The 24,830-nt window shown below is 37.2% G+C and overlaps 1 protein-coding gene across 5 annotated transcripts in view; it reads left to right on the forward strand.

Moving 5' to 3' along the window:
- The window catches only part of KDM4C (lysine demethylase 4C), a 274,533-nt gene that overhangs the window by 47,691 nt on the left and 202,012 nt on the right, over window positions 1-24,830 (forward strand). For all 5 annotated transcript variants that reach the window (XR_012584902.1, XM_074569863.1, XM_074569862.1 and 2 more), the window contains 2 exons: window positions 12,193-12,296; window positions 17,856-17,993. Coding sequence is in view for 4 of the 5 variants with exons in the window: in XM_074569863.1 (XP_074425964.1) it covers window positions 12,193-12,296; window positions 17,856-17,993 (242 nt within the window). In the remaining variant the exon portion in view is untranslated. The remainder of the gene's footprint in view (window positions 1-12,192; window positions 12,297-17,855; window positions 17,994-24,830) is intronic.

Raw genomic sequence — 24,830 nt, forward strand, 5'->3', positions numbered from 1 at the left:
CTCTGTGCTGTTGCTTGTTCTTGTCATAGCTTCTTTTAATCAGTGACTTTTAAATTTTAACTTCTTAGCCAAATTTGATACAAAGTTACAAATATTGAAGCCAGCTGAGTCTCCAGAAGTTTCATGAAAGTTAGTGGGTGGGTAGAACATGGAATCCTGGTTAGTACCTCTGGGAAGGGTGAAGCAGACAAAGTGTACCAATGCTAAATCATACTTGGTAGCAGCGTGTTGGCCAGTGAGCGGGCATATAAATCCACTTTAGCCAAAGCGTCCACTGGCTTTTAATCTCTAGAGGTGTGAGGAATGTCTGTTGAGGAGGAGCAGAGTTTATTCTTTTAAGGGTGAGATCTAACTAAGGGATAAAAACCATTAGTCTATAGGAAGATTCTTCTCATGCAGTAATTAGTTTTATTTGCAATAAGACTGCACCTCTCTTTTTGTTTCTAGATTGCCACTTACGAACATGGGAATAATTAGGCATGTTTCTTGGTCTGGCAGCCCATGTTTTATAGCCTGCTATTAACCATGTTGTATAAGGAATGCTGTTGAAAGTTGATAATTAGATATCTTGTATCAGGACCGAATTCTGAATTTTTTTGTACATTTTCTTTTCATATGCACTTTATGTGCATATAGTTACATGACTGTTTTTCTGAGCTATTTTTAAACTATTGCTGAGAACAGTAAGATGGCATGTGTCACTGAGATGTGAAAGTAAAGACCTGTGAACCTGCAGTCTTAAAAACACATCTCAGAAAGACAGGTTTCAACCTGGATAATTACATTTACTATTCCTGAATTTCCCCATAGTTTAATTTGAGAAAGTCGTCACTAATTTTTTTCCTTTCCTCTTTTTCCAACTTGCGAAGTACAGAACTGTTTAGATGCATGCCTTGACGCTTTTGGTTTTTACTGTGGAACAAACTGATACATATTGTAGACTGGGCGAGTGACATTGAATTATGATAGGATCATTCAAAAATTATTTCTGAGATTTACAGGAAATGAGTAAGAAGTAAAAGCAATAGAGAATTTGAGAAGGTTCAGAGAGGGACACTGGGACTGGTGAAGAATTTGCATTTTTCTTTTAAAAATTGTTTGTAAGTAAGCTCTAACTTTTCAATCGCAAAGAGTGTCAAATAAGGGGAAGGGGCTATGATAAAGACCTGTGATGACTGGCATGGAAAGGTGACTAAAGAGTGATAGCTCACTAGGTCTTCCAGTACAGGTAGAGACTGAATAAAGAGCCTTAGCAGGTTCAAAACAAACAGGAGGTGGTGGTTCCTTTCATGGTATGAATGCCTCACCATTCATTGTGGATTCTAAAATTTTGCATGGATTCTGGGAGAAACTGGACAACATCGGCAAAGGAATCTGTTAGAGGAACATAGGAACTGCATCTGGCTTTGGAAGTCTTGGAGCAGCAACTCGTTGTGATACATTACTCAGATTAAGCAAAGATTTCATGCTGTATTTAAACATTTCTCTGTACAGTCGCTTTTGACATTTGCTGGGAACAGGATCTTTGTGTAGATAGATTTTTCATTTCTTGCATTATGGGTGCTCTGACATATATTATAGATTTCATATTGATTGATTATAGCTGTGCAGCATTTTAAAACTATTCAGGTTTACATGTTCTGTAATGAGTGTGTATCCAAACTTTTTTTTTTTTTGTGAGGGAAGAGAATGGGCAGTTTCGGAAAGACTTGTTCACTAATTTCTAAAAATTAAGTGGCACTGAGGCATGGCATTGTTTGCTGCAGGCTAAAAAAGACCTTACACATTTTTCTTTGACGTACCCTGATTTCCCTAGATACTGCAGTAACCTATACAATTCAGGAAGCAGGTAACTTCTGGAGATACATGCTTTGCTACATGGGGAGCTTTTGAAGTCACGTAATGTAAACTTGTATGGTTTAAGAAAATATTATGTTAGAAAACTGTGCCCTGAAGCTGCTCAGGCCTCTTATTGCTGATGATGACCTAATACACTAAACGGAACGGGACATAAAGCATGTGGAGAAATGGAAATCTACAAAACTGCTGTTCTTCAGAAGCCAATAGATTATACTAGGGGAACAGGGTCTTTGTGTCTGAATGCCAGAGTCAGATTTGGACGACAGGCTAAATGGGACTTATGATTTCAGTCTCACCCAGTGTAACAGTTCCTAGGTCCAGAACTTCAGGAAGAAGGTAGGACAGAAAGGGATCTGTCTTGAGGTATGCAGGCACGTGTGTACATGCTTTTCTACAGCTGGGAACAGAACCCAGTTCCTTGATCTGTACTGATCACTTTAAAGAAGTTGCCCGGGCACATCACTCAGCCTTAGTCTGTGCGCATCTGCAAGGAAGTTAGTTGTCTACTTCTGCTGTTAATTATGTGTTAGTACCAGTTACAAAGATCTGTGTGACGACTGGGAAACTACCAAACAATAATCCTTATTACAGAACCATGTTTTGAACAGTAAATAGCAAATAAAATGTAGAATCAGATACTGAATAGTGAAGAGAAAATTTCAAATAGCTGTTTGTTCCGTTGTATTCAGTGAATGAAACTGGATTTCTATGGGAAAACTGCATACTCATACAGAGATTTTTATTGTAACAGCAATGTAAGATAGGTGAGCTAGTTTCACAGACAACCATCTCTGGCATTTCCTAAGATTTTTGGTATTTGACTTTAATGTCTTCTGCAACATTTTTATGTGAGTAGGTTGTTTTCATAATATTTTTGGTCCAGCTAATAGCTTAGAATGGCATTTAGAAGATGATGCTGTAGTTCTTAAGAATAAAGGTGATGGACTTTATGGTCAGTTTGACTTACACATTCACCTTTTTTTTTTTTTTTTTTTTTTTTTTTTTTTTTAAACTACAATTTCTGATTATTTCCATGGTGTGGAGTCTAAGGCCTCTATGATCTTCTACTTTGCAACTGCTGTCTGCTAAAATACAGTCTAAGTTTTATAGTAAGGTAACTTTAAAAGACGAAAATGTAAAGTAAGCTGCATGGCTGCAATTCACTTAATAGTGAATATTAAAAAAACATAGTGTATATTAGTCCATCATACTTAATTAAATATGTATTAAAATACTTCTAATCATATTTATGCAAGAGTGCAACCTCTGAAGAAAAAAAAAAAGGTATTTCATTCAAGAAGGTTTGCTCTGATGACCAGATGCCTACCAAATTAATCAAATGCTCTGAAATACTTAAAATAATAAAATAATGCATTCAATGTGACAGGCTGACTAAGTCAAGGCAGCAGTTGATACATAAAATTAAAGGAAGGCTAGGATGCTTTCCATTTTTGCTTTTGAAATCTTGATTGACTGTTGCACCTACAAATATTTTATCTGAAAGACATTAGACTTGCATCTAATAAAGACAACAGTTTGATTTTGCCCTTCAGCTGTTTTCTCATTTATGTAGGTTTTTTTCAATTTTATGTAGACATAAATGTAATAAAAATCTCAAGTGAGCTGTTAACTGCAATTTTTATACTTGTTATGTTAATCTGTAGTACCATGGTATTCTTAAGGATTTTTTGTTTCACGAAATGGGTTAGAAAATGAAGAGAATAGAAGCAGAGTGGCAAATCAGAAATGACAGTTTGAAGGATTTTCAGGATCGTTTAATAGATCATTTAATTGCAGAAACAGTTTTAGAGAGGAGATGACATCTATCTGTGGTGTTCAATTGTGTTAAAGAAGAAACTAAAGTTTAATATATTGTGAGTATGTAGGGATGTTGCAAAGAGCTTTCTATGGTGTGTAGTATTAATTAATTCATTTTATGCAGAAGTTGTTACCTGTTACGTATGAAAACAAGTGTAAACATTTGGTGAAATTAAACCTGATATAGAATTTGCATAACTTCAAGGGGTTTTGAATCTGAAAACTTGAGCAGCTGAAGAACTGAACTTTGTCTCAACTGATAGTTATATGAGTCAAGTTAGGAATCTTGCATCTAAGAGAATAAACTTAAGGCTGTGACATGTTCATCTGGGCATAACAACACTCATGTTTCACAGCACTTGCTTCTTTTGTGGCTTTTGTACTATGTGCTTTGTATAGCATACAAATTGCCACTGCTTCTTTGTGAGGACTGTTGGTATGCAAACTCGTCCTCCTAATTTCTTTTATGTGCAATACAGAAAGTTAAATCAAATTAGTTCAAATCACTGCAAATTAATTTAAATAAATTATACGCAGTTTATATTTATGCCTACCAAAGTAAAATCTAAAAATAAAAATGACTAGAAAACTCAGTCCTCCTTTCATCTCTGCCTGTGTTCCAAGAGTACTGATCAGTGAATTATGATTAATATTTTGTATGTTCTAAGTCCTTTAAATGAAGATCTACATAAGTAAAAAATTACCGTAACTTCGAGCTTAATTGCATTAACTGGGCTTATTTTTAATTACATTAAAGATATTTCCACTTCAGGGTGTTTTCTTTCTTATAAGTTTAGAATTTTTATATTTATATTTTCATGTTTTTATTTATATTTTCAATTAATATTAATAAACCAGAAATACAACACCTTTACTATAAAATTTCAAGTGAAGACTTTAATGCGTAGAAAAAGACAGGAAGTCTAGCCTCATTCATTGACTGGTCAGAATTTGATTCGAAAGTTCCCTAAGAATATGATTTTTATGTGCGTGTGCTTAAATACTGACTTTATTATAGGCCGAATTGTGATATCCCTGATTTTACAAAGTAATTATAGCCAATCGCCCTGTTCAAGTAAATGGAGTTACTTGCAGGGTTGCTTTTTTGGGAATAGTATTGTAATTTATCCATGTATGATTGTAGCTGAACAGTTTAATTAGAAACAGTATCAACACATTCTTGGTACCCTAGATAAGCGTTCCAAATACCTTGAAAATGCTAATCAACAAGGGAGTGGAACCCAATCCACTTCAGTTTGTGTGAGTGATAGTTGTGATGTGATGTGGTCATGTGATAATCAGCTGTGTGTGATATGTAGGAATGGTATTCTCAGGATGAAAAAAAGGAAAAAGAGCCTTCCAGATAGCAATGCTCACTGTCCTTCAATTTATAGAGTTGAACTGATTTTAAAATTATCTTTATCCCCGAACCGTTTCATGTATGCTTTAAAGACCTCCGGTGCAGCAGTGTCCTGGAAGCGTGTGGAATCCTGTCTTCCTCAGACACAGCTAGGGAATTTTCTTAGTGCCCACTGCTTCCAGCTTCCCCCAAAGATGAGAGGGCTTTTACTTGTGTCTAGAGCATGGATCATAAAACCAGAAACTGTATGGAAGTGTCACTGTCTACTGAGGTGGAATAGCATTGACGAAAGGGTGTGTCTTCACCAGTCCAGTGATAAGACGGTAACTCAAGAAGTAGTTTTATTTTTTTAGTACAAATAGCATTGGTTACTTTGTGTAAGGTTATCTTATTTTGGGTTATGTTATCTACCAGAGTACGTACGTAGAGTCTTCTGAGAGCATGTTTTTGATTGTTAACACAGTCTGAAGCCTGTGTTTTCACATATTCTCTGCTGTGGTTGCTTGTGTTGACTAGATAAGGTTTTTAAAAAGCGTGAGTGGGACTTTCGGTTTGGTGGATAAATGTACACTACCTATAGTTTATGTGCTCATATACAAACATTTGGCCACCAAGCACCGAATCACATATTTACCTTGTAGACTGTTCTAATTCTGCTCTAGGTGCTGAGAATGTCAGTGTTTCTTTAAATCATGGATTCGAGAATTTTCAGATGAACGGTCTTTCTCTCATGGCTGTAAATCAATGAGCAACCTGATTCTGTTTCACCCTGATCTTTGATTATTGCTCATCAGATCCTATGAAATAATTGCTTTGAATTGTCTTCTTGTGTTCTGTATAACCATTTCCAAGAAGATTAAGTAGGGTACAAATGGCTAAATAGAAGTATTGAGAAGAGGTATAGAAGAGGTCTGCCACATCTCAAGAGACCATCAGAGAAACGGGGTCTGCATGCAAATTCCCACAAAATGCCTGCTTTTGCAGAACTGATTTAGAGTTAATGGATTTGTGTTGATGGATTAAATTAAGATTTCAAGTGTCTCATAAAAGCATGAATGTAGTACAGAACTTGAACGGTAGTTACCTTTTAGATAGATTTCAGTGTTTTTTCTTTTGGATGTGGGATTTCACTAAATATCCAGGATTAACTGGTAATCCTGTAAATTGGTACTTTTAACATCAGTTTGTTATTCGAGAATGGTTCTGGTGTGTTGCAGGCATGTCTTGAATTGGCCTGCATTTAATGTATTTATAAGGGTCTTGTGAAGTTTCTAATGCAATGTCCTCTATTCATTGTGCTATTAAGTATTTTTTTTTACATCTGCTAACCAGTTCTCCCACAGGGATTTTCTTTCCTGAAAGAAAAGCTTGTGTGACCTTACCTTTACCCTGGGCAGAACAAAAGACCTTCTGATAAACAGTCTTGTAATGAGGAAGTACTACCTTTCTTTCTTCCCTTGTTCATTGAAGGGAAGTGCTTTTGAGAAAAAGAGGTGAATGAGACTGGAAGACTTGAGTGTGTGTAAGTGTAGACTTTGACACAGTCAAAAGACATTTTATAGTGGTACAGAACATGTAGGTTGTGCTGTGATTTCACTGTAAGGTCTCTGAAACCACAGCAAATGTTCTCCAGTAAATTTCTCATAATGGGTTTTGAGCAGGTTGTGTTCTGCTGTGCTGCGTTGTTTGCAACTTTCTTAGAATTCCCCAACAAGCTTTACTTTTGGTCGGAGTTGTCACGACTGTTTCTGATCTCTTGGAGCAGTAATGGTACAACTTAAGTTTTGGATATCTGCCCATCATTTGCTTTTTATTATCATGTATTGAGCTAATGAAGCAGATTGCAGTAGCAGAATTTGGTACAATTTTTTTTTTTCTTGGGGAAAACAACTCAGTCAAACCCTTCCTGCATTTAGATATCAAGGTCTCTGCTACTTTTCATACTGGTTATTTCCTAAGTCTCAAATATCACTTTCAATCACTTTTTTAACAGTATGTTGCAGTATATTTCTGTATAGTCCTGCTCAGGACTGAGATTTCTTGAAGCTCGTAAGCTGTAGATTCCAAGTTATGATTGTTATCGTTATGTTATAGGCATTAATTTTGCCAAAATAGTTGAAATTGTAAGCTAGTTTCTTTTAGTTGTCTTTTAATCAGTGAAGCCAAATGTGTATGATAGAATTGTACCTACCAAGTACTACTTTTTGAAACTTCCATTATAACATTATTAATAATTCCAAGAGAGAGTAAAGAATTCTGTGCCTGTTGGCGGGGAGAAACAAGAAAGAACCATAAATTCGAATAAAATTTGATCTCAGAGTATCTTAGCAGAGTTGATTGGCACAAGTGTATGTTACACCTTTGTTACTTAAGTGCTGCTTAACCTTATATCTGAGAAATTAGAAAAAATTAAAAAATTAAAAAAAAAATTGTTCTCCCAGGAGTGGGCAGTGTGTTAAGAAAGAATGTACAAAGAATCTAACAATCATAGTGTGATCATTTTAAAATCTAGAAGCCGTTCTGGAATTTTAGGGTGGTTAATGGACATAAATATAAGACTAATTCTGACATTACAGAGAAGGCTATATATTATGGAAAATTGTTGAGATTTCATCTTTTTTTCCTCAAGCCATTAAAAATATTTAGATGGTTAATTGACTGAAAGTGTTGTGGTTTTTTTTTTTTTTTTTTAATCAAGTAGTGATCGTGTTGCTCCAAGAATAAAACTGCATATGTGAATGACAAACTAACATTTATGTGAGAGGTATAGAATCATGGAATGGTTTAGGTTGGAAGGGACCTGAGATTATCTAGTTCCAACCCCACTGCCATGGGCAGGGACACTTCCCGCTTAGACCAGGTTAATTAAAGCCCCATCCAGTCTGGTCTTGAACACTACCAGGGATGGGGCATCCCCAACTTCCGTGGGCAACCTGTTCCAGTGCCTCACCACCCTCATAGTGAAAAATTTCTTCCTGATATCTAACGTAAATCTACCCTCTTCCAGTTTGAAGCCATTACCCCTTATCCTGTCACTACATGCCCTTGTAAAAAGTCCCTCTCCAGCTTTCCTGTAGGCCCCCTTCAGATACTGGAAGGCCGCTGTAAGGTCTCCCCAAAGCCTTCTCTTCCCCAGGCTGAACATCTCCAACTCTCTCAGCCTGTTGTCACAGGAGAGGTGCTCCAGGACTCTCATCATATTTGTCGATCAGGGTGCTCCAGCCCTCCTCTGGACCCACTCCAACAGATCCATGTCCTTTGGATCTGTTGGATCCTTTGGATCCTTGATCCATTGGAGCGACTTGTTCTGGATGTCATATCCAAGCACGTTCAAGAGCAGGAAGTTATGGGAAGTGGTCAGCATGGATGTACCAAGGGTAAATCATGCTTGACCAATCTCATAGCCTTCTATGATGTTATAACTGGTTGGCTAGATGAGGGCAGAGCAGCATATGTCATCTACCTTGACTTCAGCAAGGCTTTTGACACCGTCTCTCATAACGTCCTCCTTAGGAAACTGAGGAAGTGTGGACTAGACGAGGGGACAGGGAGGTGGATTGAGAGCTGGCTGTGTGACAGGACTCAGAGCGTTGTGATTAATGAGCAGGGTCAAGTTGGAGGCCCATAACCAGTGGTGTCCCGCAGGGGTCAATACTTGGACCAGTATTGTTTAACGTATTCTTCAACAACCTGGACGAGGGAACAGAGTGTATGCTCAGCAAGTTCGCTGATGATACCAAACTGGGTGGTGTGGCTGACACCCCAGAGGGCCATGCTGCCATCCAGCATGACCTGGACAGGCTGGAGAGCGGGACAGAGAAGAACCTAATGAGGTTCAACAAGGATAAGTGGAGGGTCCTGCACCCGGGGAGGAAGAATGTCAGGCACCAGTATAGGTTAGGGGTGGACCTGTTGGAAAGCAGCTCTGAAGAAAAGGATCTGGGGGTCCTGGTAGACAGTAAATTATCCGTGAGCCAGCAATGTGCCCTTGTTGCCAAGCAGGCCAATGGAATTCTGGGCTGCATAGGGAAGAGTGTGGCCAGCAGGTCAAGGGAGGTCATCCTCCCCTTTTACGCTGCACTGGTGAGGCCACAACTGGAGTACTGTGTCCAGCTCTGGGCTCCCCAGTTCAAGAGAGACAGGGAACTACTGGAGCGAGTCCAGCGTAGGGCAACAAAGATGACTGAGGGACTGGAGCACCTCCCTTATGAGGAAAGGCTGAGAGAGCTGGGACTCTTTAGCCTGGAGAAGAGAAGACTGAGGGGAGACCTTATTAAAGTTTACAAGTATCTAAAGGGTGGGTTTAAGGAGGATGGAGCCAGACTGTTTTCAGTGGTTCCCAGTAACAGGACGAGGGGTAACGGGCACAAGCTGGAACATAGGAAGTTCCAAACAAATATGAGAAAAAACTTCTTTACAGTGAGGGTGACAGAGCACTGGAACAGGCTGCCCAGGGAGGTTGTGGAGTCCCCTTCTCTGGAGACTTTCAAGACCCGCCTGGATGCAGTCCTGAGTAACGTGCTCCAGGCAATCCTGCTTTAGCAGGGCAGTTGGACTAGGTGATCTCTAGAGGGCCCTTCCAACTCTAAAAAATTCCATGATTCATATGTTGGGGGCTCCAGAGCTGGATGCAGTACTCTAGGTGGGGTGTCATGAGAGCAGAGTAGAGGGGCAGAATCACCTCCCTCAACCTGCAGGCCACACTTCTTTTGATGCAGCCCAGGATGTGGTTGGCTTTCTGGGCTGTCAGTGCACATTGCCGTCTCATGTTGAGCTTCTCATCCACCAACACCCCCAAGTCCCTCTCCTCAGGGCTGCTCTCAAGTCTCTTCTCCACCCAACCTGTACTTGTGCTTGGGATTGCCCCCAAACTTCATGAAGTTTGCATGGGCCTGCCTCCCAAGCCTGTCCAGGTCCTTCTGGATGGCATCCCTTGCCTTCAGTATGTTGACCGTGCCACACAGCTTGGTGTCATTGGCAAAAGTTGCTGAGGGTGCACTCAATCCCACTGTCCATGTCACCAACAAAGATGTTAAACAGCACTGGTCCCAAAACCGACACCTGAGGAACCCCAGTCATCACTGGTTGCCACTTGGACAGCAAGCCGCTGACTGCTACTCTCTTGTATACAACAACTTGTGCAAAGGAGAGGGATGACAGAAAGCCCTTTTGCTATTTAAATGTCCTGTGGCTAATTTTGGGTCCACGAAGCAATGTTTTTGTGTCATTTGCCTAATCATTTTTGTTAATTTTTTCCTGTATTTTTCTTGGGTGACATCTTCGCACTTCTTTCATACAATTAGCAGGCTTTGCCACAAAAACAGTTAAAGTTCAGTTTGGAGAATAATTGAGTGGTGTTCTTGGTTAATATATTTGTTGAGGATAAACATATAGACCTTGGATAATCCTAGGTAACCTATCAATCTGGACTTCTCTAAAAGATTTTCTTTGTGTTCTTCAGGCATAAAATATAATTTTATGCATAAGTGAATCAAAAGTATTTTTTCTGAATCAGTATCAATGCCATCATTAAGGAGAATGTTTTCATCATGAAGAACTGGCATTGTGTCTCCTCCAGTATCAAGTTGCTGTGCAAGATAATTAGTAAAATACGCTTTTTAAAATACTGTTTACTTCGCTTTACTTTCTGTCCATATTGCTCAGGTAGTTCTCTGGCGTAACAGAATAGGATTACATATGTTTTCCTTGTACCCAGAAAAAATACATCATTTTTAAATGGCTTTATATTTGGATTTTCTTATTGTATGAATTTTGCCTATACAGTGCAAATGAAAATTATTTTGGAATTGATTCTGTTTTACCTCAAACCAGGACAGTGAGTAAATTGTTCCCGTTGTCAACCTAGTTCTGCTGATGTTCATGCTGTAACTTTGTGAGGCTTCTGTGATGTTGCATTATAATACAGTCAAAAGTATTCTCTTGGCTGCAGCAGAAAGACATGTATTCATCTCGGAGCAAGTCACACATCTGTACTTAAGTAGAAGAAGGATTGAGAGCAAGTATTCAGAGAAAGTAGTAGGTGGCTAGATGCCTCTCACTGTATTCCATCCATTTTTCAATCTGACGTTTTCAGGAGCTTCTTCCTTTCATTAACTACTATGCCTTTCTTTTCCTTTGTTTTATTGTTTGTAGGAATTGTGTTTTCAGTTTTTGAGAGTGTTACCTGCTTTCTGGAATGGAGTCTGAAAGAATGTCAAGAAGGACTAGCCTAGTGATTTTCTAGAAACTTTCCCCTCTCTTTCTCCTTCTCATCTTCTTCCATTGTCCTTGTAACATAGTGGTTTCTTACTGTAGTAGAGCTAGATTGAAGGGTATTTTCATTTTAGAGAAGGAAAGATTGGGTAGCTCATTTGAACTGTAGCTGAGATGCTGTTCACGTCCTGGTTAGGGGGTCAGATACCAGAGTTTAATAACACTGAAAACTCATCTTCAGTTTTTCACTTTTCCCTTCATTCATTTATCTCCATGTTCTCAACTGGATTATATAATTATTTAATGGACTAAGCAGGGTTTGTGGAGTGATACACAAATAATCATGAAAATTGAAACAAGGAAAGCAATCTCTGTTCACAGGAATCAAAACAAGGTATAAAGAAGCAAAAAAAACAAACCCCAACTGTTTTCAGCTGTACTGGATAATCTCTGTGAAAGTAGCCATACTTTCTAGCCTGTTCTAGATAGAAAGTTGTGTTTGCTTATTGTGTATATGGTCTGGAAGTGCCAGGTAAACCTAGTCCTTGTGAAATTCTTTTATATACTACAGTTGATTTTCATGTGTGCAGAGGCTGCAGAATGAATGTTAATGTAAAAAAAAATAATCCCCAAACAATAAAATATTTTTAGAAAGGGTAAGAAAAGTCTGCCTCAATTTACAGATCCAAATGTATTTTAAATCGTTTCATTTCTTAGCAAACAAACAAAAAAACCCCAAACCCCTGCAACCCCTCTCCATGAAAATCAGTTGAAAAATTTAGGAGGGGCATTTGCCTTTTATACAAATCTCTCAGAACCTAGCAAAGACATAGAAAATCCTATAAGAAGTTTAAACACTGTTATGCACTGTAAAATATTACAAAAAAATCCTGCTTGTTTTAATTAAAGGATACCTAATTTTGCCTATCTTGCCTTACTAGGGTTCTTCCCAAGCAGTTCTCAAGGATGTGATGCTTTTCTTCGCCACAAGATGACTCTGATTTCTCCATCAATATTGAAAAAGTATGGAATTCCTTTTGACAAGGTACATTAGTGCTTATTTTTAAACTGTGCATTCATGCATTGAATTAGATTGTGTTTACTATAAGGATTGTTTATAGTAAAGTTAAGGCAAAATTAGTATTTTTATTTTTTTAGGCACTGACTCCATAAAAAGATGAAAACAAATGCCTGTAGTATTAGGACTTTTACCTGGTTTAGCTTGGAATTTTCTAGCAGAAAACACTTTCCGCCATCATAATCTTTATTTAAAGTTTCTGTGGTTTTTATGACATCACCAATATTTTTAATTTCTATTTTATTTCCATGTAAGCTTGCATGTGTTTTTTTTTTGTTGTTGACTGAAACACTTATTAACTAGTTGTATTAATGTGTTATACCTAATATTTTAAAATAAATATTTCATATCTGTATTATTGTATATTGTATTTTCTGATATAACTTTATCAGTATTATGATCTAAAAACTTTCATGTGGAATAAAACCAAAGAACTGTTTTTTAACTTAAAATGTATTTTAAAACCTGTAACATATTAAAAAAAGCGTGAATGATTATTTTGTGCTGCTAGGTAGTGGCAGACTGGACACTTGATAAGAACGTTATATAAACAGAAAGTAGGAAGAATAACTGGCTTTCTTCTTTGTGGATGAATTTAACACATAGGTGTTTTCAAAAATATCTGATGTATTCAGTTTCTTGTCCTTTTCTATAGGATTTTCTACCTTTTTGTTTTCCACTTTGAACTTCCTATAGATGCCAGCTAATGAAAACATTTCTACTGCATTGCTTTTTCTTTAAGTATATATATTTTATATCCTGAATGCTTTGCAAATTCTAAATTTCTAAATTCAAGAGCTTTGTAGGCCTACTCAGAACAGTAGAGCTTCATGCAGAAGGTCCCCTGCCTGAACATCTGTTCATGTTATAATGAGTTTTTTAAAAGCCTTTTGATAATTAATGGGTTATGATTCTTGGTTTCCCATTGTGCAGACTGTTTTAAGGTGTTCAAAAGAACTAGCAATGTATACTTAATATATACTCTTTCTCACTCTGTTCCCGTTGCAGTGTAGGCCTGTAAACTGTCCCCTCCACATCCGTTGTTTCTTATTGTGGGTTCTGTTTTAGCGTATGCGGTGTTTATTTATTTATATCATGTGGACTTGTGTATGCAAACTTAGTTTATCATGTTCCCCAGCCTAGAATATAGGACAATGCAGTGCTTTCTATCTGTTTTAGTTGACGTTTTTGTAACAGTATGAAGGGTAGCCCATAGAAATAACATTCAAGTGAATGTTTTCTTGTGTAGTATTCTCATGGTTTAACTCTGGCAGGCAGCTGAGCCCCACACAACCGCTCGCTCTCTCCCGCCTTTGCACGGTAGGGGAGAGAATTGGAAGGGTAGAAGTGAGAAAACTCGTGGGTTGTGAGGTAAAGGCAGTTTAATAGCTAAAGCAAAATTGGCACACACAAGCAAATCAAAACGAGGAATTAATTCACTGCTTCCCATCGGCCAGCAGGAGTTCAGCCATCTCCAGGAAAGCAGGGCTCCATCACACATAATGCTTCCTTAGGAAGACAAGTGCCATAACTCCAAACATCCTTCTCCTTCCTTCTTCTTCCCCTGGTTTTATATGCTGAGCGCACCGTCATACAGTGTGGGACATGCCTTTGTCAGGTGGGGTCAGCTGTCATGGCCGCATCCCCTCCCAGCTTGTCTCCTGCGAGACTCGCTGTCAGGGCAGTGTGAGGAGCAGAACAGGCCCTGATGCTGTCTGAGCTCTGCTCAGCAAGAACTAAAACATCCTTGTGTTGTCAACAGTTCTCAGCACAAATCCAACACGTAGCCCCATAAAGCTGCTAAGAAGAAATTTAATTCTATCCCAGCTAAAATGGCACAAGTATATTGAAAAATATAATATTGCAACAAACAAAATATTTTGAGTGAATACAAAAATTTATAATCTCAGAATTTATGGGATGGTATTACAATATATTGTACTTTGTAGCTGAAGTACTGCCATGTGACATGAATCCATTATTGAAGAAGGAAATACAATTGGAGAGTATCTCTTCAAACAGATTTTGTAACAGAAATTTATTAACATTTCAAAATGTTCTTGATCCCTCCTGAAAACAGTATTTTGCAACAAAATGAAAATCGTGCAAGCATCTACAAACCAATAATCAATGTCTACACTTCAGTAATCACTGTCTACAATAATTACCAATACCACTACTACTAGTAAAGCAGCACTAACTAGTGCTGCTAATTATATGGTATGCTTTTAGTAAAACTGAGTGGAAGCAAATTTTAGATTATATGATAAGAAGAACCTTGTGAGAAATACAGCTTTACTGTTAAGGCAAAGAAACTGAGTGAGGTAGACATTTAGGTGGGATGAAGCCACTGATTTGTTGTATGCCTTTTGGAATATCACTTCACTTTTCATGCTTAAATCAACCTATGTATAAAATTGAAGAAATGTAGGCGTTTAGAATGATACTGCCTGCTGTGGAAAGCAAGCTTTTTTGAATAAATTATATTCATATAAGAAGTAGCTTGTTTTCTGAATGATATATTATCATATGGAAATGTAGTTGCTGAGTTCGTTTTTGTAATATATAGGTAAATACTGATTCCTTTCATAGCCTTGTGCTTTATCATGAAGTGTCAGATGAAACCTTCCAAACTGCAAGGTTTTATAACTAGATTTATAGTTTTGGATTTACAGAACATTACTTTGTAAACAATATAATTTTCAGTGGTTGGTGTTTAAAGTAGTGTATTGCAAAATGCCAGCATATTTGTTTTCAGTACCACACGTTTGAGGTGGGTAAGGGAGTAGATGTTCTTATTTCAGTGTCTTGGTTATTCCTGTATTCTAATTTGAAAAAAAAAATAGCGCTAGAAATAGTTAAATATTTAAGTTTGGTTCTGTCACCTAGTCTTGGGAGGAAGCAGACTGTACCCAAGTGTAATTGTAATTAATGGGATTCAGTGAGAAAGTGAATAGAGAGAACCAGGCTGTGATCTCTCGTGTCTCAAAATGATAGAAGTGGAAATGTGCTGCATGCTGATAAGTCAGCCTACGCCTACCAGGTGGCAGCTGAACTGCTGCTTGTTGCAATAGAACACCTGCTAAACTGTCAGCAGTGGGAGGGTGTATTGAGATAAATTTTGCAATTGTTAGCATTGAGAATAATCTTTCTTAAACATTCCCACAGTGATTGTTGGAGTTCTACAGTAGCAGTTATAATATATGCACCTGTATGTGCCTTTGCATGTATATACTAACTATGAACCCACAAAAAATTAACCCTGCAAATGCAAAATGTAAGATCCAATTTTATTCTGTAGCTTTGTTAGATAAGCATATTTTTCTTAATTTCTTCTCCTTCCTTCACGCCATAATACCATCAGAAACATACATCTTGAAGTGCTTTTATTTATTCTTGCATTGAGCAAAAAAAAAAAGCACACAAGGTATTAATAAAACTATAAGATGAGAATTTTGAGGGAGCAGAAAGGGGGGATTCTAAAAGTGGAAACTGAATGTAAGACAACTTGCCAGCAAAAGGCTGAGATTTAAGACCTGACGTTAATAAGAAAAATGTTTGGAGTTGTGAGTTTTAATTTTGGAGATTGTTTAAAATTTAACTCTCCTTTTTTGTGATTTTGAATCATAAGTGTATTTCCCTAAAAAGAGTTATATTTATCCTTCCAGTTTTTCTTACTGTATTGCTTACGCAAAGCGTTGTCACATAATGAAAACAGCCTTTTTAATCTCTATGAAGTCTCCTTATTTTCCTGTAATCAGCAAATGGATCTTGTTGAACAGTCATCAGCCGTTGCTCAGATTATTTGCTTCATTTAAATGGATCTGTTTGCTTTTTAGTGGGCCTGCTGCCTGATGTGTTTCATGTGAAAATGCTTATCAAATGGAGTACAGGGGATCTCTTAACTCTTTACTTCTGAATCTTCTGGTTTATTGATTAACTCTTATCAGATGGTTCAGAAGACAGTGTGCCATTTCTAGTCTCTGACTAGCCTGTCCTTGATACAGTCTCTGGTGGTCTGACTTTCAGAGATTAAAGCTGTCTCTGAGTGGAGACAATATTAGTAACTGACAAGAAGTGCTGTCTCCCCTTTTTGTCACGTCCAGAGCAGAGCAGCAGTCCATCCAAGTATAGGAAGATGAGATTTCTCTCTTGAAAGAGAGTATCTTGACCAATGACTTGTTTACCTTACCCTACTTTTTTAGTAATTTACTCTAGAATTCTTTTATATCTGATAGCTCTTTTTGATAACCACTGGGAGTTTGGTTTCTTTTTGGCTATACAAAATATAATTACTATGGCAGTGGTTTTTTAGTTGTTTTTTCTTTTTTGTGTGCTTTCTGTAATTCCTTGTTGAGTCAGTGGCCTCAGCACACTTTTCTTTTTGTTGCTTTTCACTGTACTTGTAAAGAACAGATCAGCTCTCTGGAACTACCCTTGCTTATTCTCTAAAGCAATGTCAGAGTTTAACTGTAATCAAGTTTTTCCTCTTTGAGAATCTCCTTCCAGGCCCTTTGTCCTTTAGGTATTTGGAATTCTGGTTGTCAACAGTACCAGAGTTCTGCTCTCTTAAACTGTGCTTAAAGAGGGGAAGGACAGGGGCAGATAAAAACTTGTTTTAATGTAATGTCTAAAGTGGTGTTTTAGTGGCTTTACATTGAGACACTCTGCATGGCTTTTCCAATGCAAGAATCCCCTTGCTGTTAGTAGCTGTAAGGCTGAAGAGTCGGTGCAAGGCAGTTAATCCTTCTTCCTCCTTTCCTATCCAAAATGATTTAAAGATACTGCCTGAGAGGATCTAAATGTATCCAGTGTGTTTCTTTGGGATAAACAATATTGTTTTCTTGAACTGCTAAGGCTCATTAACTTAGAGTTTCTCCTCCTTTATGCTTGATCATCCATAGTAAGTAACTTAAAAGGCAAATCAGGCCCTCAGTCATGCGTCTTCAAACCATAGTTTTTGAAATGGGTGAGTATGGGTGAGAAGGGTGAGAATAAGATATCTCTCCAAGCCTTCCAGGAGAAGTTCTGGTCCCATTCTAGATAAACATCTTGAGGGTGTTGGACAGAATAATTTCTTCAACAATTTGTACTAGTATTCAGGGATGATAATTGTGAGAATTTGGTCCAGCCTGTCTCTGCTTCCTCTCAGTCAGGAAGATTGATGTATTCTTTGCACTGTGTTTTCTAGCTCCCTGTACTTTTCTAGCTCCAGGTTTTATCACCAGTGAACCCGGGCTGCAAGATTAGCTTTTTTTGAAAGTACTTTCTGAATTTGTAAAGTAATACATGTAGCTGTGTATGTTATAATGAAGACCATTGTCTCAATGTACTATTTTGGCTTGCTTTAACTCACAACTGTGTGCAAGGAGAAAAAAATTCTTTCATTCTAGGTAGTTGCAAAGAAGAATATAGTTTTCATTGCTTCGGGAGCAAAACTAGTTTTGTAATGCGGTTCACTATGAGTTTGTTTAGTGTTTTTTTTTTTTTTAATTTTTTTTTAAATTTTTTATTTTAATGCTGCAGGTTACACAAGAGGCAGGAGAATTTATGATTACTTTCCCATATGGATACCACGCAGGATTTAACCATGGTTTTAACTGTGCAGAGTCAACAAACTTTGCCACCATCCGATGGATTGATTATGGAAAAGCAGCAAAGTTGGTAAGTCATACTGCAGAAAACTGATGTGTAAGGAAATCTTTCCTGTGGTTATTTCTTTGTGAGAATCTACAGAAGCCAATGAGAAAGGGAGAGCTATTAGATTGGGTAGTACCTTATAGTGCTGTTGAGGTTTTATTTATAGCTGTTCTTTTTATAGTGGGTATTATGCTTCCAGCAATGTATATTCCTCTATGTAGTGAGTTTTGTTTGCAGCTTAATATATATTGTTCCTCAAAACCAGTTCTATTTATGGATATTTTTAAGTTGAAGCTACATTTGCTGAGGTCAGTATATGTAAAGATAACTGATTTCTGCTCTTAAACCTCCTCTAAACTCTACTATTCGTAAAAGCAATTTCTTTAAACTAGGAATTTTGATACCTGGAAAGAAATATAAGTAATTAAACTTCAAATTAAATTTGAAGAAACAAGTTCAGCTTTTGTCATCTTTAATGTCATAAGATTGTAGTATATTGTAAAGAAACCGTGAACTCAGAGTAGATCTTTTCAGGTGTTAAAATGAGATCTGTTTTACTGAAGATATTTTAGACTGAAATTTTGTTACGTGGCATAGATTTTTTGCTTATTTTCATGTACAGCATGCGTGTAAACACACAAAATCAAGGAAGTGCAATTTATTCAACGGAAGTTTGTTATGGTTTTTCAGTATTCTGTGATTTTTCAGAAAATTATGGTTTATGTGAGCTTTGGTTAGTATGTTTCCCAAAATGTTTTAAGTCAGAGGCATTATCTGCATTGACTTGTTTGTTACTGAAAAAACCCTTTTCAATATTTGTTTAATATATTTGCTAATAATATGACATGGAATAAAGGGCAAAATCAGATGTGCACGTTTAAAAATTAAGTAATGATAGTCAACTCATTAAATACTTGGGATTGGAAGACTGCCATGAGAAAGTTCTCAAATAGCGGAAATTTGTGATTCTAGGCACTATTGATTATTATAGTTAATGAGATTGAAAATGCTTCAAAGGGAAAAAGTTTATAACTGTTTTTTTCCATGTGTTCTTTATGCATACCTTAACAGTAGTGAAAGTACTGAAAACGTCAGTGTGCATCTAACACGTTCAGGCTGGTCTTTACCTTTAATGGGGAAGTTGTGTTTTTAATAGCCAACAGATAAGGTGTTGACTGTGAAGTGAATTAAAAAAAAAGCCAAGTATTTCATAGTTTGGAATTTCTGTAGATAATACAGTGAAACAAAGTTAGGAGGAATATGGGCATGGACACCTATGAATTAATTGTGGCATGTCCTGGATTTTAAAAGATGTGAATGTGCTGCAGCTTTAAAATTGATTCATCTGAACTTCAGGAATGGCAAACTTTATCTTTGGATGTGGCAAAGGTGAGGTAGTGACACCTGCAGGTACATCCCTTTCCATGCACAGGCTTAATATTTCTTATATTTAAAAAAAATGGTCTACCATTTGGTGTGCAGCTGTCCCAGTACAAACTCTTAAATGTCTTATGCCTCCCGTGTGCCTCTCAGTTATTGTACTGTAAACTCAATGTCACGTTTAAAATTCAGTGGGATTAGAAGATAATTTTTGAAGCTAATGAAATTTTATTTCTTTACACCACTCCAAAAGTGCTTCTGAAATTCTGATTTTTTGGCTAGGAAGTCTTGGCATATACACTCTAAATACCATCTTATTTTCTCAAAATTCTATAGCACATGGATAAAACTCTCATCTTAGGACGCTGAATTCTGTGCTCTGAGATTAGTGCACATAGGAGCAGTATTGTGCACATACTGTATAAGAAATGAAAGTGGTGCTCTAGTGTCTGCAGTTAAATTTAAATGTCTGAATTTAAATGTTTCAAAGTGGCAGCTGAAGCAATAATGACTAGTCTCCCTCTACAGAGAAATCTTGGATACCATTGTCAAATGTGAACTCCGTTTTCTTTGGCAAACGGTGAGAATGCTTAATGTTACTTGCTTATTTTTTATTACTTATACCACAAGAATAAGAATTAGAGTTTACTTTTCTTCTCTCTTTAAATGAGAAAGAACATAGTAGGAAGTGCTAATAGTAGGATTTTAAAATATTTTTTAATGGAACATGTAAGAAGAGAACTACTGGAAAAATGGTAAAATAATTCTTCATAATACTTATAGTTGTTTATGCTGTACAAATAGGGTAAACAAGTCAAACAGAGAAAGTATTATAACTGGTTATCTGTCCTTAAATTGTAATTATAGGGCACTTTGAAAGCACACACAAGTTACGGAGTTATTGCAAATTGGGTGCGCAGTTTCTTGATTATGGAGTTTTTCTAGAAAAACACGAGGATAGCTATGATTAGTTTTAGCATGACCTCAGGAAACTTCCTGAAAGTATTAATTAAAAGGAAAGAAGTCTATGTGCCCACAGAATATTAGTAATATTTTAGATATTTTAGTAAGTTTTATTCCCAGTTCTGTTAATTTCATTTAGAAGAAAAAAAAACACCACACAACCTTGCATTCTCATTTTTCATTCTTCAGAGAATTGATGTTGTGTTTAACTAACCTGTTTTCTTTCTGTATGTGGTATGTACAAGAATTTTTTAATTGAAATAAATATTTTGGATCCCCTGTTTCCCCTCTATTGTACTGCAGAAATTGTCTGCATCAGCAAAATGGAGCAATATCTAGGTCAGTTCGTTGCTGTATTCTCCTTAGAGACTATCATATACTGATGACTGATTATTTGCCTTCCTGCAGGAACACTTTTATTTTTACAGAATAGTTTCTAATTGCTTACAGCTGGATTTCTGTATTAGGAAAAGAAAAAATCCTGAAGCATAGTCAATATTCATTCATCATTAATTTGGGGAAAAAAAAATCAGACAAAGATTTCCATTAAAGTTGTAGTAAATATTTAGGCCGTGTGACGATACTACTTTCCTGCGTGAAATGAGATGGTGTTAAAGGTTCTGTAAAGTCGATTGCAAATGTTAAATCGGAGATCATTTAGACCCTCAGTACTGGAAACTTTGGTAAAGCAGAGACTGTGCATGCGAATTCCAAAAATTATTTTTTGTCTTTAAAAATGCTAAACTGGCGATCTTGGTTTTAATTTGTATACCCTATTTACCTGTAGTAGTTGAAGCCTGGGAGCATGGATGTAATGTCCAGTTTGTTTTCTAGAGTTTGTGTAAGACTTCCACTCGGCGGGGAACATATGGACAGTAATACCAGGTGGCACCTCCAGTGTGCCCTTTGCTACAACTCAGCTGCTGTTTTGAGCTGTGTTCTTGCTTTTGGACAGAATTAAGTTAGACAGAAATAAACAGAAATAAAAAACAGATTTAAAAAAAAAGGGGGGAGGGGTGTTGCAGAAATGGCAAAATAACAGCTATGCTAGAAGTCCCCCAGTCCAGGGGAGAAACAGTGTAGTTTTTGGTGTCCTTTTCCACTGGCAAGAACACGGGGGAATAGAAATACGAGATACTGGTGCAAGGAAGAAACCAGGCATGTTCTCCTGAAGACGCTTGGCAAATGGCTGTGGTGCAGAGGGATGTTGGTGACGTGCTGGTGTCCACTAATGGCAGGACCTAGAGAGTCAAAGGTAGGTCACGCTCAGCTCACAAGTACTTCAGTTGTGTTTGCTGTGTTCTGTGAGGGTGAGAGGCACTCTAAGCTTTAGATATTCTTCGTCATCCTCATCATCCTATAACTTTGATTTGTTGAATGCTATTTATTTTTGAAAAAAAATAATGGTACAATATATGGGCAGATAGGATATTTCTTCAGGCTTCTGTGAATTTTGTCATTTTTCGAATGGAGCTACATTTATTGGAATAGGCTGGAAATGTGTAGCTTCATGAAATATGTTTTGAGTTTCCTTACTCCAGTGCATTTTGTTACTACTGGTAAAGCTGATGAGCCATTGGCAATTAGCTTGTATGTTCTGTAGGTATATACTTTGATTTGTGCTGAGTAGATAACTTGTGTGCTGAACGAGGGGTGATAGGTATTACAATTGCTAAACAGAAGTATTTACACCTAATTCTTTTATGTCTAATGAAATAAAAATCCTTCTGAATTAATTGGATAAAAGATGCTTCAGTGGTGTGAGAAAAATCTTGTATTCCTAAAGTTTATTAGCTGCAGTGCAGGATACCCTCTGCCCCCGTCCCCAAACCTGTGGATCATCTGTGTTTATTAATTTTATACTTTTGTCTGTTGTAATTGTTATTTCTAATGACTGCCAATGTTGCCCTCATACAAGGCTTACAGTGCAAGACTCTCACTTGCAGGTGCCAAAACTGGGGTTCTTAGTTGTCATCTTCACCTGCCCAAATTTTAAGCATGGTGGGTAGGATCGATGAACTTTATGCACTCTAATTTGACACTGAGAACCAGAAACACATTAAAATTCTGAATAAGATCCTGTGCTTTTGTGTGCAGGCAAGTTCTTTTTCTTTCTTGGAATTCCTTTTTTCCCTTGCTGCTGTCTTGTAAATGTTCGAAAAACTTACATATTGGCAAATCAGTTCCTAAATACACAGAATCCCCCTAAAAAGCACATCCTTTGACCTTGTGTAGAGCTTCTGGACTGCGTAGTCTCACCTAAGCTTGACTGGAGAAGGTGGTTCATGAAACAGAGAACTGGGTTGAGATGGATGTCCTGTTTAGGAAATGTCCAGGAGATTGGTGATGCGAGCAGGTTTGTTGGGGCTCTCTAATTCCTCTGTATGTAGCGGTGATTATTTCAGTTTCTTTCCTTCCATTTTCCTCCTGTTACTGTTTAAATCCCTACATTCCCCTCTCTGTTGCTTTTCCAAGTCCTCATGTCAGGGTCTCTCACAACCCAGCATCACAACCCAGCATCACCCCTTGCCCAAACTGATACCCATACTTTTGAGAGCTTTCAGAGGAAGCGCTGGCCTTTCTGAATACTGCTCTCCTTGCACACTGTGTCTGTTTCGTGGCACCACTTGGTGACTTTCAGTATAACGCATGTAAATTTTACTGCCTTCTATCAGGGATAGAGTCACACTGGGTGATTTTAACTAGTCATTATAATGATTCCTTTGTATTGCAGCTCCTTTTAAGACGTGATTTGTTTTCATATGTTGGTGCTGGAAAGCTTTTTGCTGTTTTACTGATATGTAGAACCTGAGGAGAGAAGTCCACCAGCCTTTTCTACTTGAAACTCGGGCTACTTAAGTATTATTGCTTTCTTTCATAAAATTAAGTCGGTAATTACTCATGTATATTCTTCAGTGGTAGCTGCTTAGAAACGTGTTTCCTGTGGATAGGTTAGATCAAAGTGCTGGCCTGCAGGTTGTATTTTTCCCTTTGGTGGGATGAAGTGCAGTTGTTTTGATGTTAGGTTTGATGGATTTGTTTGCCACTGCATTCATTAGCTTCACATCAAAAAACTGACAGGCTGTTAAATGAAACTTTGGCTTAGATTTTCAGCTTGACTGTTTGGAGACCTTTGTGAAGATATTTTGTTTTTGTGCTGCAGCAGCCTGGAGCAGTTATGACTGTTCCAAAGGGAAGAAAAGTTATTTAGTATCCTGTTTTGTTTGGGTAAAAGAGAGTCATTGTCTTGAGGACAGCAGTGTCCAGCTTATGCTATCCAAACAACATATTTATTATGAAATATATATTGAGAGACAATATATATGACTTAAATAAATTTATCAGAGAAGGAATTACACTTACCACACAAAAACACTTTTCCACCTCTCATAATTTATTGAGGTAATAATTTTTCCAATGAGGATTATATTTAGATTGGCTTTGTACAATAAAATATTAGCTGTCTGTTTAAAAACAAAAATAAAAATTCTACTCAGTTGTGCCATTATTTTTTTTCTTTTTAAATATGGGTGAATGATTTAAACGCCTAGGCTTAAAAAGTATCTTGGTACTCCTACAGCAGTGTTTTAGTATTAAGTGTCAGAAATAGCTATGTGTATGAGCTCATGAGTGATTCTTTTATCAGCTTAGTTTATTAGTTTGCATTTGGTACTGCTGTCAAGGAAACATTTTTTTTAAACACTGCGTGTTGATACATTTGATACCAGTCTGTAGGGGTATCAGCATCATTCAAGATGTACAAATTAATGTTTTTACTTGCTGGAAATCATAATTAGACGCATTATTGACTTGGCTGCTAATGAAATCTTACAAGGATTCAGGGAGCACGCATGATTTCCATTTCTGGTTTGTACGCCACTTCCTGATGTTAGTACACCACTTTAGAGCAAATCCTGTGCATTCTGCAGTTTGACATTTCACTTCATAATCATAGTGCCATGGTGTACTCTCAGCTTTATAGCTGTCATGGAATGTTCTCTTATTTTTTCTTTATGTTCATTTCTTTTATCTTGATCTGTTCCTTGTCTTTTATTTCTGCCCATCTTACTGCCATCATCTACTGTCCCTATTTGGTTCTTCCATCACAAAATCAGCATTTCCATAGCAAAATCAGCAGCTATTAAAATGTTCCACTTTAAAATATATTGCTGTAATGGGAAGATTGTCAGTCTCCCAGTGGGCAGTAACTTGTGTACTTCTATATTTCTAGTACTGTGACATACTGAATTTAGAATTGTAATGGTTTTAGGAGTAGAAAGGAATAGTAATAACAGCAATGTTTTTACCTGTAAATGCGACATAGAATTATGTTCTATTGTTTTTTTGTACCTTCCTGTTTTGGTAGAGCAACTGGTAGTAAGTTCATAATCTGAAACTTCATATGATTGTGTTTTTGTGTTTTCACAGTCTGTGCTATGCTATGTGCAAGTACTGTTGTTATCTATGAGCAGCGTATAGTGTATTCTGTTGTTCTGAAGTTCAATGTGGATTCTCATG

Source organism: Larus michahellis, chromosome Z, assembly GCF_964199755.1.
Source record: "Larus michahellis chromosome Z, bLarMic1.1, whole genome shotgun sequence".
Classification (NCBI taxonomy): domain Eukaryota; kingdom Metazoa; phylum Chordata; class Aves; order Charadriiformes; family Laridae; genus Larus; species Larus michahellis.